The sequence below is a fragment of the Antrostomus carolinensis genome, unplaced genomic scaffold (genome assembly GCF_000700745.2).
Source record: "Antrostomus carolinensis isolate BGI_N321 unplaced genomic scaffold, ASM70074v2 scaffold23851, whole genome shotgun sequence".
Classification (NCBI taxonomy): Eukaryota; Metazoa; Chordata; class Aves; order Caprimulgiformes; family Caprimulgidae; genus Antrostomus; species Antrostomus carolinensis.
The window spans coordinates 2,585-17,116 of NW_010292331.1; the positions used below are offsets into that span (position 1 = coordinate 2,585).

The 14,532-nt window shown below is 35.2% G+C and overlaps 1 protein-coding gene across 1 annotated transcript; it reads right to left on the reverse strand.

The window, feature by feature from the left end:
* Positions 1-811: 811 nt before the first annotated feature.
* On the reverse strand, positions 812-10,562 carry LOC104517791 (centrosomal protein of 128 kDa; the record flags this gene model as incomplete). The annotated part of the gene is made up of 6 exons (XM_010176930.1): positions 10,416-10,562; positions 8,920-9,006; positions 5,270-5,396; positions 4,190-4,311; positions 1,644-1,735; positions 812-884 (listed from the first exon to the last, which is right to left on the reverse strand). Coding segments are annotated over exons 1-6 (648 nt in total), but the record flags the coding sequence as incomplete, so codon positions are not given.
* Between the last annotated feature and the right edge of the window lie 3,970 nt (positions 10,563-14,532).

Consider the following 14,532-nt stretch of genomic DNA (forward strand, 5'->3'; position numbering starts at 1 on the left):
AATACCAATTCACGCAATTTTAGGGCAAGAGGGATCTCCTATGGGAAAATAAGGACACACAACACTTGGTCTGAAAAGTCAGTGTTGCTACTGATACCACATTAATACCTACACAAAGCATACACTCAAGTCTTAAGAGTCAAGAACTACCTATATGATTTTGACCTCCTAACTATTTGGGAGATTCTCAACTTCTCTTGTTCCTACAGCAACACACTGTTTGACTTATACCTCAACAGCAGATCTCTCTAATATAGACTGCAGTTAGTCTGCTTCCAGCAGATACAGGAGGCAAAAAAGAAGAAACTGTCATGGCTGTCCTGCCTCCTTTTTCACATTTGTCACAAAGCCTTCAGAGAAGATGCAGTCCAAAGAGACTCCTCCCGTTATGCCACACTGATGATAATGATTGAAAAGGACAGGGAGGGAGGGAGGAAGAGGAAACTATTATTCATCATTGTAACATGGAAAAACTCGTATCTTTCAAAAGGTATCTTCAACAAGCATGACAGCATTTAAACCAATGTTCAAAGTTAAAAAGCAGCTTTCTCCAAGACCATGAATTTTGAAACTACATAAATGCTTGTAAAACACTTTTACTTCAAACGAGTACCTGAAATATAAAACTTGCCTTGCTGATTTCATTATGGAAGGGTAACATTATAACAACATATAGTGGCCTAGATAAGATCGTGTTCAGATATAGGTACTAATATGTAGTACTGATTACCAACACACACATTAAACTAGAAGCCCACATCCTGCTTTCAATACTAAATATAAATTTTCTTTTCATGTTAGTCACACTCACCGTTTCTTGTCTTTGGGACTCAGTGAGCTTTTCAGACAATTCTTCTAGAGTCTTTCTTAATTCAGCATCAGTCCTTCAAAGAAAAATATAGGTAAGAATATTCTACAGTGCAAAAATAAATATCAACTGTGCTAATTTTAAGCATCAACAGTCTCCTGGATTTTTGCTCCTTCAATTTTTTTCTACAGCCTCTAAATTCCTAGTATAACTAGAGACCAGCCTCAAGTGGAAAAATTCATGATAAAAAGCTTTTCCATTCCTCAAGAGAAGATAATGGATCATCTAGTTTGAAAAGGTATCAGGTCAACAAGTACAATATTATGAACACATCTACACAGTCCTTTTGAATAGTACTAGTTCCTACTAGGAATTAGCGGACTAATTCCTATTATTGCTTTCAGAGAAATTCCCAAGTCTTTGTTATTTTGTCCATATATAAAAAAGGAGGGGGAAAGCCACATGTATTATACCTGCATGAGAGTGTGCCTGCCCTCAAGAGACTCCAGTATCAAGAACAAATAAGGAACAAAGTTGTAACAAAAGAAATTCCCAAGTCTTTGTTATTTTGTCCATATATAAAAAAGGAGGGGGAAAGCCACATGTATTATACAAATCAGAACTGATGAGTGTTAATTACATTTATAAACACTGCACAAGATGACATGGAACAAGCAGTTCATAATACTGCTTTCATCTACATGTTGTGCAATTCCCCACTTTGCCCAAAATTATTTTTTTAAATACAAAAGAACAAAGGCATTTAAGAATTATTTAAAAGCATAACAATTATTTTCCACACTATTCTTCACAAGGAGTTACATTCTGTTTATACCGATTTCTTCTTGAAAGCTCCCGACTGATATCATCTCCTAGGCGAATTTGTTCACTACTGAGATCTCGAAGAGACTGGTGGAAAGAATGCAGCTGTAAATTAAAGTACACAAATTAAACCAAAGCTTAGGAACCTTTTCTTCTGTGCTATTTAACAAATACATATATATACACTTTTAAAAATAAAGCCGATAAAAATACTCTACAAAATAACAAAATTCCACGAATCGCAAATGAGCCTGGATGAGTGGATGAGGCTTCCATGCTTCTAATTCAAGCCACCCTTCACAACACTTGCTCACTGAAGTTTAATTTTCAGTACGTTATTTGCCAAATCAAGTTTCTCAACTATTTTTTTTTTTCTATGGTTCAGAGCTTGGTTATTTCAGTTACTTGACACTGCACCATCTTTTTAACCTAATACAAAAGCAAACTGAAAGATCTGAACAGGTGAAGTCAGAAGAGACATTTCCTGATAATAAATGCTAGTATAAGTGAAACAAAATTCTGCCCAGCTACATATCTTACTATAAAAAGATGACACATTAAATTGGAAGTGACCAAGCAGAACACTATGATGTATCCAGGAACTACCAGAGCATTGAGGAAAGGTATTTTACCTTGTCCAAGACTTTACATACTCTAGTATGTAAATTCTCAAAAAGAATGCTTTTTTTCTGAGCTTGAGGAAAAAAAAAAAAAAACACAACAACAAAAAAACCCCAAAACACCACATAAAACCATATATATTTTCCTCTGTAAAATCTCACATTTCGCCCATTCAGCAGGTCCTCAATTTACAGTCAAAGTTTTTAAGAGAGCAAACAAAAAAGTAATAGGTCATCCACCCTTCATGGGATAAAAAGTGACAATTAATTCATCCTACTGCTGTCAACAGCTCAGGACCATTATTATGAAAAATTCTGGTTTATATATAGCCCCTTGTTCTATGCCCAATTTAAACGTGGATCTTCCACAGCCCAGCTGACTGTCCTCAACATTCAGACACAAGCATTACCATCTCCCCTATGTGACTATCCAGAAAATTTAACCTGACCCAAGAGACTCTGAAAAGCACAGCATATTTTCAGAATGCATCAGCCTAAGAAGGAGAGAGACCCAAACACGTTAAAAGACCATTCAGATGGAAAATTACCTTAGCTAGAAGCAGCCAGAATGGGAATAAAGGGACTGTGGTTACAGAAAGAAGAAAAAGCCACAGCCTTAATTAAGCAGTAGTGCCTTATCTCTGCCCCAATTTCTACCTATGGTCATGATTAATAACTACTAGTTCATCGTTCCTCAAAGCACTATACTCTCCTTACAAAATAGTTAAGGATTAAGTAAAGCCATGTTCACTCATTGAAAAGCAAGAATAAGGAATAAACCAGTAGCTATCATCGAAACAGGAAAATAAGCTATTTGCTTATATAGTTACTTAATATAAACTAGGAATTTTGTATGCATTGCAGGTACTCCCTTGAATAAAATTTCTAAGATATTTATAAAGTATTTAGAAATAGTCTAAAATATTTCTAAGCTTTTTGAAAGCTTAGGAGCAAAGATTTCCATATAATATTATTTCCTTCCAAGGATTATGTTCAATACTAACTTTGAGGGAGGAAGAAATGAAGGGAGAAGTAGCAATGAAACAGGTTTAAATAGAAAGTCTAGGAATTTCTGTAGCACTCAGACTTCCCAAAAAATCAACTGAGAGAAAGTATTGTGGTTAAGTTTACAATTAATTGTTTGGAAGTTGGGACTGATTTATTAAAGTCAACATGAACACCTTACAATCAACTGCTTTAATATTTAATTATTAGTCATAATACTTCTCTCCTGGACAAATTAGTCCACATAGAGCAGGTCTAGCCACACTGTCTGAAAGTGCAAAAATGGGTACTGAAATCTCCTCTCTATCTGTAGGATATAGAAAGCCTATAAACTTAAGGTAATTAATTTATTTTTTCCAAAAGGTCTGCAAGTAGTCACAAGCTGAGGGATACTAAAATTACCAGTGCCATACACATCCTCTTCTCCTCACATCATCTGCCTGAAGTACAGGGTCAAATTATCCTACTCACAGGTCAGATGTAGAATTAAGATGGAGACTAGATAGCTCAAAATCAATCCAGGCTACACTGAAGTAAACAACAAAAGCCCTAAGATCCTGTGCCATTAACTAAAGCAGAACTATCTCCTTTATAGCCACACTGGATTTCAGCATGTAGGCAAATGTTAATCACATATTTAGAGATTATTTTTCTTCCTCACATGTGGCCTAAAAAGTACAGAGATTGTTTTCATACATTCCTTTTGATAACACTACCATCTTTTTATCTATAATGCTAGATTTGCATGAAATTTAATGACCCTGACAGACAGAAGAGGTGCCTGCCTAATGAAGGCATATGACATTGAAAGCACATTTCATAGCTGAAACATTCTCAGCTGTGTCATCAGAATGACCTCATTCGATGTAAAAGCAAAGAGCCTGGTTCCAAATAATGCATATTTGGGGAAGCAACTCCCATTAGAGCTCTGTACCTGGTCCAAATTATCTGCCTCATTGACAAATCGAACACTTGCAGATCTAGACCTTCGATGTTTATTGCCCTGTGAGTCTCCATAATCCCTGAGAGAAGAAGTAGGCAGGAAGTGGCGGTTCCCTTTATGAGATAAGAGATAAAAAAATAAGTAGGAAGATAAAACTTTGTATGGGAAATTTTCATTTTGCTTCATGAAAAACACGTGTTTCATCCTGCCAATATCCTTATTGGCCACATTACAGACAAAACAACTACTAAAGTTACATAGAATGCACAGGCATACTTCTTGTTTCGCTCTTCCCAGGATTCTTCTTCAATTTAAATATTTCTGGAATACATATATGTGATGGGTAAGAAAGAGGCTTCCTTTGCTCCTCCAAGGAATAGATATCTTCTTCCTCAAATTTTATTTGTCCAAGCTTTTCCTCCACTTGGATCTATTACAGCTTCAAACTGCAGTACTTCACAGCTTTTACATTAGAAAAATGAAAGTTTGAGTGCTTCCTACTAAAATACATTAAATGCTACTTATGGGAGGAACACTCCTGCCCAATGCACTTCTTCCTAAATACGTACATATAATGAATTTTCAGAGGGACACACAAGAAAAAACTATTTTTCTGTAGGTTATACATTGGTTCCGGTTTTCCTTTTCCACTGAGCCTTACCTAATTTCATCCATACATCCGCAATCTTATGCATTTAAATTTTAACTTTCCTTTCTGCTGTGAAGCAAGCTTCAGAAGCTGCAACATCTTTTGGATTTATCTTTAACTTGTATGTACCTACAACTCAGGCACAGGACAAGGAATTTTCTCTACTGAAAGAATCAGTGTTTAATTTCGATCTCTTGGGATACCAGCAGAAAAGACTATGTAAAAGAAAGCCATAAGAATTTATCAAATAAACAACTGCATAACTTCATGCAGGTCTCCCAGATTTCTAAATTGAATTTCTTTGAAGTAATCAATTATGACTTTTCACATCACTATCTTTATACATTTTTTTTAATTTCCTCTTTCCATACAACAGCTATATAACACAATTTAAGTATACTCAAGCTCTTGAAGTATTTTACCTGACACTCCTTCTCCATCCAGATCACTAGGGTATAAGCTTGAGAGAGAAGCACTTCTCATTCCAGAGTTTCGGGTTAATCGTTGGCTCCTTAATTGACCTATAGATTGTTCCAGTGTTTCTTTTAACTGCAGAGAAATTACAATTTACTGAAATAAGAACACACACTGATTAAAAAAAAGACATGCTTGTAAAATATTATTTTCCAAAAAAGTCATTAAGAGAATCAAAACTATTTTTAAGTCACATATAGCTATGAATTAATAACAGCTTTTCTTCAATATCTCATATGTCATATTCCCATAATTATAGTACAACATGTTTCCAACATTGGCAGTTTCAAATATCAAGTTTTTTTAAAACAGTGATGCAACACACCAGTAAAACTCAAAAGAAAAGTATGTCTCCTACAACCAAAATAAGACCTATCTGGGAGCAATGCTCAATAACAGCCCTGTAAAATCCAGAAAACAACTTCAAAGAATTTTTTTTTATTGGAATTTTTCTACCAGCCCTACCTGGAATCAGTTTGACACATGGCTATCAAATTTCACTAAGCAGCTTTACATCAAGCCCTGCTTTTAGTAGTTACACGTCAAGAAAAAGGCAGCCTTTCCCAACTTCAGAGTTCAGAACTAACTATATTCCTAAGTACGTTCCTAATTTTTCAAACTTGCATCTTATTTTTTAAGATTGCATTTGCTAACTTTGGTTCTTAGCCACTTGCTTTTGTCACACCTTTATTTGACAATCCACAAAACATAAATTTCTAAAGGTTCACTTTTCCTCTCCCTAACAGAGGCTTGTACACGATGGTTAAATTACTGCATTATTCTTGCAGAATTACACACACTGTCTTGGATCCCTCTCTGGGCAGCACTTTTTTCCCAAAGCATAAAACACTACTTTAAATCTTTTCTGAATCTTTCAATGCTTGTTTAGATTCTTTTAAAAGTACTACATTTTCATTATATGGTATTATTAAAACAACTTCATTATCACTAAAACTCTCAAACAAAAAACCTTAAGACTTTTCTAACACTTTCTCAAAAAGACAGAGACTACTTGAGGGAAAAAGATATGACAATGCATGTATGTAACGTGGATTGGATCCTATGTGAGGATCACTTTTTATATTCAAAAAGCTAAAACTTAGAAAAAAGAAATCATTAAAATGCCAGAGGATCAAAGAAAGAACAGCAATAACTCAATTTTCAAATCTAACTTGAATCTGTCAAAGACTTACCTTGTACAGGGCATTAAAAACTCTGATTTAAACTACACGTGCTCGGTTTGCATGCTTTAGCTTTACAGTGCTCATTTTCATCCTCTCTACATGAAACCAGACAGCTGGGTTTTTAAATTATTTTTATTTTTTTAAGCAAAGAGCTCTTCAATCTGTTCCTTTAGAATAGAACAATGGTCAAATAATTGTTTAAAATTTTTGAGTTATAATTTACATTATCAACATCATTATATTTTAAGGTATTTGTGTTCTCTTAAAAAATAGAAGAACGAAGACTGGTTAGTGATAGTAGAATAGAGATATTAAAAAACACAACTTTGAATAGAATAGCCTTAATATTCACCAATCTTAATTCCATTCCTTGACATCCCATCAAAAAAGTGCCTAACATTTTGGTTCTTTCCAATTTCTTCTCTCCCCCTTTTAAAAAAAAAAAAAAATTATTATTTATTGATTTAAAGAAACAAACATCAGTGTCATCAGAAAATAAAAAAATAAATAAATAAAAACCAACCAGATTTTTCTCAAAGGCTAATTACTTTTAAACCTCTCCAAAGCCTCACATCAGCAAAATACCCACCAAAAAACATTCTCTCCTCCCTACCCCAAAGGGCAGAACAGGACCTTTTCTCTGCTATTGTTCTCCTCCAGGGACATAACAAAATCACTGCCCAACAGTGAAGTCAGCAGGAGAATAACTGCTCTAGAACAGAGCACATAGGGAGTGTACAATATTCCCACCACTGGAGAATCAACAACAGTGAAATAAAGTTCTGAGCAGCAAACCTTCCTGAGCCTGTAAGTTATGTAGAAAGTTTTGTGTGGATTCACAGGCAGACACTGCGCACCTCAAAGTTGGGTAGGAAGACTAATTTGTAAATTAGAATGGAAGAGAGCTCCTTAGCAGCCCAACAGTCACCAATTCCTAAATGCAAATATGCTATACAATGGTCTGAAGAAAGTCTTTTTTAAGGAAAAGATCACAAAGAATTCAAGAGTCAGACATAACAATATTCAGCATAACTGACAAAACCTAAACACATACCCTATTTGTAGAAAAATATTCTCAGATAAACAATCTAGTGTCCAATGTCTAAAGTCTAATATGGTAGAAATATTTGACCAACTATCATAGCAAAACAAAAAAACCTCAATACAACACTATTCAAATGAAAAATTTATTCAAGTTTTTCTTAAATATGTTTTGTAGAAGGAAAACAGATTTACAGCTTCCTGATCCCATTTGCTTCTTCCCACATACAAAATACAAACAACTACTCTATGTAGGTGCAAACTTCTGCTTCAGAAAGCGAAGAAGAACTCAGAGAACCATGCTACCTTTACTAATAAGACTGATTTTACTCTATTATTTAAAACTCAAGCAGGAGATGGTTAGAGTCTCTAGATTTCTCCCTCACTTGAGCCATGATCAAAAGCCACCTAGCATGACTAAGAAGAACAGACATTAAGTAAAACTAAATTCAAGTGGTCTCACTCACCTTGATGTTTCCTAATAGAACAATCTTTGCAGAATAAGGATGTTGAGCTGCATCTAGTATCAGCACTTGTTAAAAACAGACAACCTTAAATGGTTCTAATGTCCACCAGAAATAACACAAGTTCAATATCTAAGTAGAGTTTATAGACACAGACAGTATTCAAATAGAAGAAAAAAAAAATTGAGGCATATAATATCCCTAATTACTTCCATGCAGAGTTTTTGGATACTGATTTTGAAGGCAAGCTGTCTCAAGAAAACAAGCCTTCTTTTCTACATGTTTGCATTTTTTTCTCTTTCTCTCTACCCTCACATGCAAAATATCCGTACATCTCATATGTATGTGTTTCAAGGCAGCACTGCTGCAGTTTGTAATCAAGTTATAAACTTCTCTTGCCCTACCAGCACTAATTTGTTTTGCTTTCTCTGTCTAGACACATGTTTTCTAACTTGTAGAAGCTTGATAATATGAGAATTTCACCTCTTCTACAATTTAGAGAAAGCTTGTCAAATTCAAAGGCTGTTGTAGAATGAGAGGAAAAAAAAACCTACACCAGTTGACCACATTCTCATTCCCTTCCGTAATTCAGCTTTTGCCTTACCACTTATCCATGCAAAAGAAACATGTTCCCTGATACGCTATTTCAGCTATGCACCTTGTACTTGGGACAGTACCATAACATAACAATCCGTGTGGTGTTTATAAACCAGAGAAATAATGAAGCTACAAAACCTGCTAGTTTCATCATGTATTACTATAGTTTGATTTAGACTGCACAAATAAATATGAAAACTTTCTGTTTACACCTACTTAACTCTTGATATATTCTGCTCATTACTATGGAGTTTTCAGCTTTAAATGCTATTAGTAAAAAAGATTTAAGAAGATAAACTGAAAGTTGCTCACAGTTGCTATTGCTTCGGTTTGTTCCTTGTTGTATTCTCTGTATTGTCCCAGCAAATGGTCAACGTGTCTTAGATTTCTGTTGGTATCCTAAGAAAAAAGGTTGAGGAAGAAAAATTAAAACAGAAACCTCTTCTAAACAAACATTACTGATGTCTTTATTATTTCTGTTTTATAAGAGTAAATTGATAACACACGTGCTTTTTAAAGGTCTAAGCATTCAAAATCCTACTCAGATAACCAGAATCTAAAGATGTACAGCATGGCTAAAGGGAAGGGGGGGGAAACAAACACACCAACCAACCCACACTATTATTTACAGTACAACAGTAAGGTCTCAGCTTCAAACAAAAAGTTTTATAAGTTTCAGCCACTCTGTAGAAAAACCTTTTTAAAACAAAGAACTTAATGTTACCTTCCTGTAAAACAGAATTAAGTTAATTGAGAAATAACATATCTTTTAAGATCAACACATTATGTAAGGTCTCTGCATGACCATCCTCTGACCAGACGAAGAGCGGGATCAGGTGGCAAATCTGCTGAAAAGCAGTCCACAAAAACCAACTAGCTTAAAATCAGAATTTCAGAAGAGCAGCTAGAAAGAGGTTAGACAGAAACAGGACAACACTGAAGAGTCCCTTTTAAAAAATAGTCAGATTACACTCTTACTAATGCATCTCTTTTCTAGCCTGATGATTATTTTCCAGCTACGAAGATCTGAAGTTTAAATTCAGCATTCTATATGGATTTTTCTCTTCTCACATATTAAAAAGGAAAAAAAAAAATATTGCTGGCCAAACAATACTTCAACACAAGTAATAACACATAAGCCCACCCACTCTAGCTATTCAGAACTGTCAGCTAGAGAAGAATGGGAATGACTTCTCAAGCAATAAATGTTGTCAAGATAACTAGATGTCTCCTCCCATTTGCAAAAAGACTCCAAGATTTCCTCCACTGAAGAAGCAAGAATTAGATGAACACTTTTTCCTGCTCAAGTATGGATGTCTTACAAGTTTACAAATACCACTTCTCACTGTGCTGTCCCACATCTAGAAAACATACGAACTGTAAAATCTACCATGAGGAAATTGACTGTCTACTTATTTACTTTATTAGGAATTGTGAAATTTTCCACAGTACAACAAAGATGGGGCTGAAACATTCTGCTACAAAATGTAATGCCTCTTGTGAGAATCTGACAGTTTATTTGGCATTATTCAGTTTGCTAACTTTATAAACAGTATTACCAAACACATAATTGTTTCTAACAACATTCTATTACTGTTTGAAATAGCAGTTGTATAGAAGTCTAACAAAGCACACACTTTCAGCTAAAAGGTAGTATGATCAATTTCCCAAAATCTTTTTTGGTTTGCACAGAAAGCAATGTTTCCCATCAGTACAGTATTTTCCACAACTTCAAAAATGAAAATTTGACCCTATGTTACAGAAATGCAGACTTTATAGATACTTTAAAGCCATATTTTGTAAGCAACCTGTAAAGTGCTTGCTAAAGTATGGATCTTCTCTGTAACTTCTTCAGCACCATAGTTCCAAGCTCTGTTGTGGGATGCTCGCAAAGGTGGCCGCCTTCCTATTCGACCCCTAAGAAAGCTGTCTGAATCACTGGATGAATCTGCCATTAGTATCTTGAAACCTAGGCAGGAAGACCAGAAACAGTAATGAATGTTAAATCCTAATTGTAACTGAACAGTCTCTGACTTGCACAATATTCCCAAAGTTACTTCACAGACTCAGACTACATTGACATTAGCCTTTCTGGTTCTGGGCAGCAGGATGTACCTTTGAAGATCTTTCAACTGCTCCTCAGTTACTGTATTTGTTCACACTGTGAAGCAGTGCCAAGATGCAAGAGGTAGAGCCCATTAGGAGGGAACTAAATCAAAAGATGCACTCTCACCACTTCTAAGTGTTCAGTACCCAAGATAAGACCACAGCCCAAAAAAATTCTCCCCCTAAAACATACATTGGAGACATAAGGGTTTTTCCATTGTTCTGCTCTGGAGAACCATTACCCCCTTTGCTAAGCTATATTCAGATTGGCCAGGGCCAACTGAGACAAATAAACCCAAGTAACTGTCTGAAGCAAGTCTAAGAACCAGTATCTTAATGACTCAAGGAGAACTAGAGATATTCCAGAAGGCAAATGTAGTGTCTTAAGAAGAAGAAGGGAAAGGAAAGGAAACTGTGGCCAAAAAGTTATAGTCAAATCAATTTAATTTAAATACATTAAAAAATTAAAACATATTATTTTAAGTTTCCAGCAAAAGATCTGTTCTCAAATTAAAAAAATAAATAAATAAAAAAGGAGAAAGATATCCATCGATCCAGTAATGAGTAACTAAATTTGTTAAACACGGAAGAGGTAGAGGTCATCTTTTTTTTTAGACCCTGGACATACATGACATTCACAAAAGTAAGCTAAAGAAACATTAGAACTAAATAAAGCTTTCCTAAAATGGAAGCAAAACTATGTGAAAATCAGAACTCTTAAAGCAGTTAACAGAAATTAAGTTTAAAATTGGAGACAAGTATCAAATGAATACCTAGAGTGAATCCACTATATATTTTCATTAAAAGGCCTGATAATGTAATATAATATGTTTATTAAGTTTGCAGCTGACACTATTTGTCCAACTGGAAAAACACAGCAAGGAAAACAGAAGTGGGTAGGAGAAAGAGAAAGAGAAAGAGAAAAAAAAAAAAGGCTTTTCCAGAGCTTTAGTATTTGAAGTTGAATATGCATCAACAATGTAATGTTCTAGAAAGAAAAGCTAAAGCCATGCAAGATATAAAAATAAGGGTAATTTTGTAAATTGTGAAATATTATTTATTTTATCCAATATTAATTTGACATAACCCAGATTACTATGTTGATGCTGGGGCAATTCATTTGACTAAAATTCAAAAACTACTTGTGGTAGAAGAAATCCTGGCTGACTCCACACGGCTTCACTAAGGGCAAATTGTGACTGACCAACTTGGTGGCCTTCTATGACGGAGTTACAGCATTGGTGGACAAGGGAAGAGCAACTGATGTCATCTACCTGGACTTGTGCAAGGCATTTAACACTCCTGCATGACAACCTTCTCTCTAAGTTGGAGAGACACGGACTGAGAGGGACAGTCTGAACCTCCTCTGGGGAAGAAGAAATAGACTGGCAAACTCTTGAACTCCCCTTGGTCCTGTCACTCAGTAGAGGTGACTTGATGTTTTGCCAGAGACTTATATTTAATTTTTAAAAGGTTATAAATTTGTGTCCCTCAGACTTAGATAAAAACCTTTCAAACGTGAAAGGAGAGTAAATCAACATACTAATTCTGTGCTCAAGTACACCAATATTCCTTACATTTTCTGAAGTGATGAATTTATCTCATCTTCCATCCTCTTATCACACCAAAGCACATTTTTACTGACAATATCAGAACTCACTATTCCAGTGCCTCTCACTCTAATCAGCTTAAGTGAAGTGTAAATGAGGCTGAGAAAGCATAAACACTGAGCACTGGAAAATAGGACACACGGGATATTTTCAAAGACAGAAAAATAAATAAAACACCGGTAGAAATAACAACATGGAATAATATTCCTTTTTACCATAATTCAGTCCAAAAATACCCAAACAACTTACTCTGTCCTGCACATTACTACATCAAGCTGTATTTTCCTCTCGATCTTTACTAGAACCTCATATGGACATCAGCAAGATCCATGTTCCAGCACACAAACCACAGGTATCACCAATAAGCATGCAATGAGATTTCTCTCAAACAAGTTTGGCATCACCTGTTCTAGAGTAATTTTGCATTCCTTCTATAACTGCAGTGTCAGTTCTCTGGGCTGAAACACCTATCTTGCCAAGCATGACAAGCAGCACAATCACTCAAAATCTAATAAGCAACTAATTCAGAGATCAATTTCCTCCAAGCTTAACAAAGGTTTTCAGTTTCAAAACATTTTGTGAAAATATCTTTAAGACATCAAGTAAAGGGGAAATCCTATTAATGGCCACACAAAGAATTAAGCACAAGATCAGCCTTATTAGGGATCACAAACTCAACTCTTGAGACATTAATCCACAGGAATATAGTCTTCATCTACTCATGGACCTACGTACCAGCACATTTTGCCTGACTGTTGTTATTCTTACAGTCACAATACAATTAATTTTAATGATCTAGCAAATGGTCTGTATCTGTCATATATTATCTCAACTACAAAGTCATAGTAAATGTTGTCTTGGCAACTTAGATTCTTCAGAACTCCATTCAGTTTCACAAGAAGTAAATTCTCTTTTCCTCCCAAACTGGGCAGAAAAGCGTATTTTGGATTTAATCTGTATGTAGAATACTGCACAGAAGTATCCCACGAGAGCTAGAAAACTAACTTTACATTATGCAATTCATATAGCTTACCTGCAAGTCAAACAGCTCCAAGTGAAAGATTAGGCTTAACTCTTAATTCCACCACGTCACATTTCTTTCTAGAAGTTGAAAGCCCAGAAATAACATCATTTACAACATTAACAGTTTCACTTAGGACACCTGAGTAGGTAGAGAAATTGAAAACAATGAGACATGTAAGAACATTCAAATGATAGGAAGTGTTTTAACTCATTTCCAGATGAAATAGCATAAACCAACAGAATTCCAGAAGTTAGTTATTTCATCTCAACTGATGGGAACAAATTTCTTAAAAATTTCTCAGACTCTTTTGAGAGTGGGCCTCTGAACATGGTCCTACACATACCTCTAGTTAGACAAGTATTGCACTTGTAATGTCAGAAAAGAGACAGACACTGACAGAAATTAATGGAAACCAGCAGCTGACTTATCTGCCGAAAACATCATTTGCAGAAATGTCCCAGCCATAAGAGCCCCAACTACCGAAAAGCTATCACACTGGAGTAAACAATAGGGAAATGAAAACTTATAGCGAAAAAAATTAATGGGTTTGTTTTCAGTTGTCCAAAAATAGGCTTATTAAGACACTTACTGGCCAAAGCACTGAAGAAAGGCTCGTAAACAAGGTAAACATAAAAGAAAATGCTAGACACAGAAAGAAATTTTGTCTAAAAAAAACTTGCTATTTATGGTTAAGTAGCATTCCCCTTTGCTCTCAAGAGCAACCTAAGAGGAACTGTATGTACTTTTAAGTTGAAGTTTTGTTCCATATAAAGCAACATCCTCATTTTTAAAGGCATTACAGAAGTTTCATTTTAGATTAAAAAAATACCGTAAAGTAGATATTTGTACAAATATTCTGTATGCATATACACCTATTAATTTAAACCAAACAAAAGCCTACTATCAATATTTCTTAAAATCTAGACAGTTTTCAGCACATGATCATACGACGTACTTGACAGTCAGAATCATTTGTCTTTTACTGGTTTCCGGTCTACCCAAACAGATTACACCCTTTCTTGCACTGAGGAAAAACATCAATATTCAGTATTTTCCATTTGTTTACAGAATCATGGAATGGAAGGGACCTCTGGAGATCATCTAGCCCAACTCCCCTGCCAAAGCAGGTTCACCTAAAGCAAGTTGCACAGGATTCATCCAGCTGGGTTTTGAATATCTCCAAAG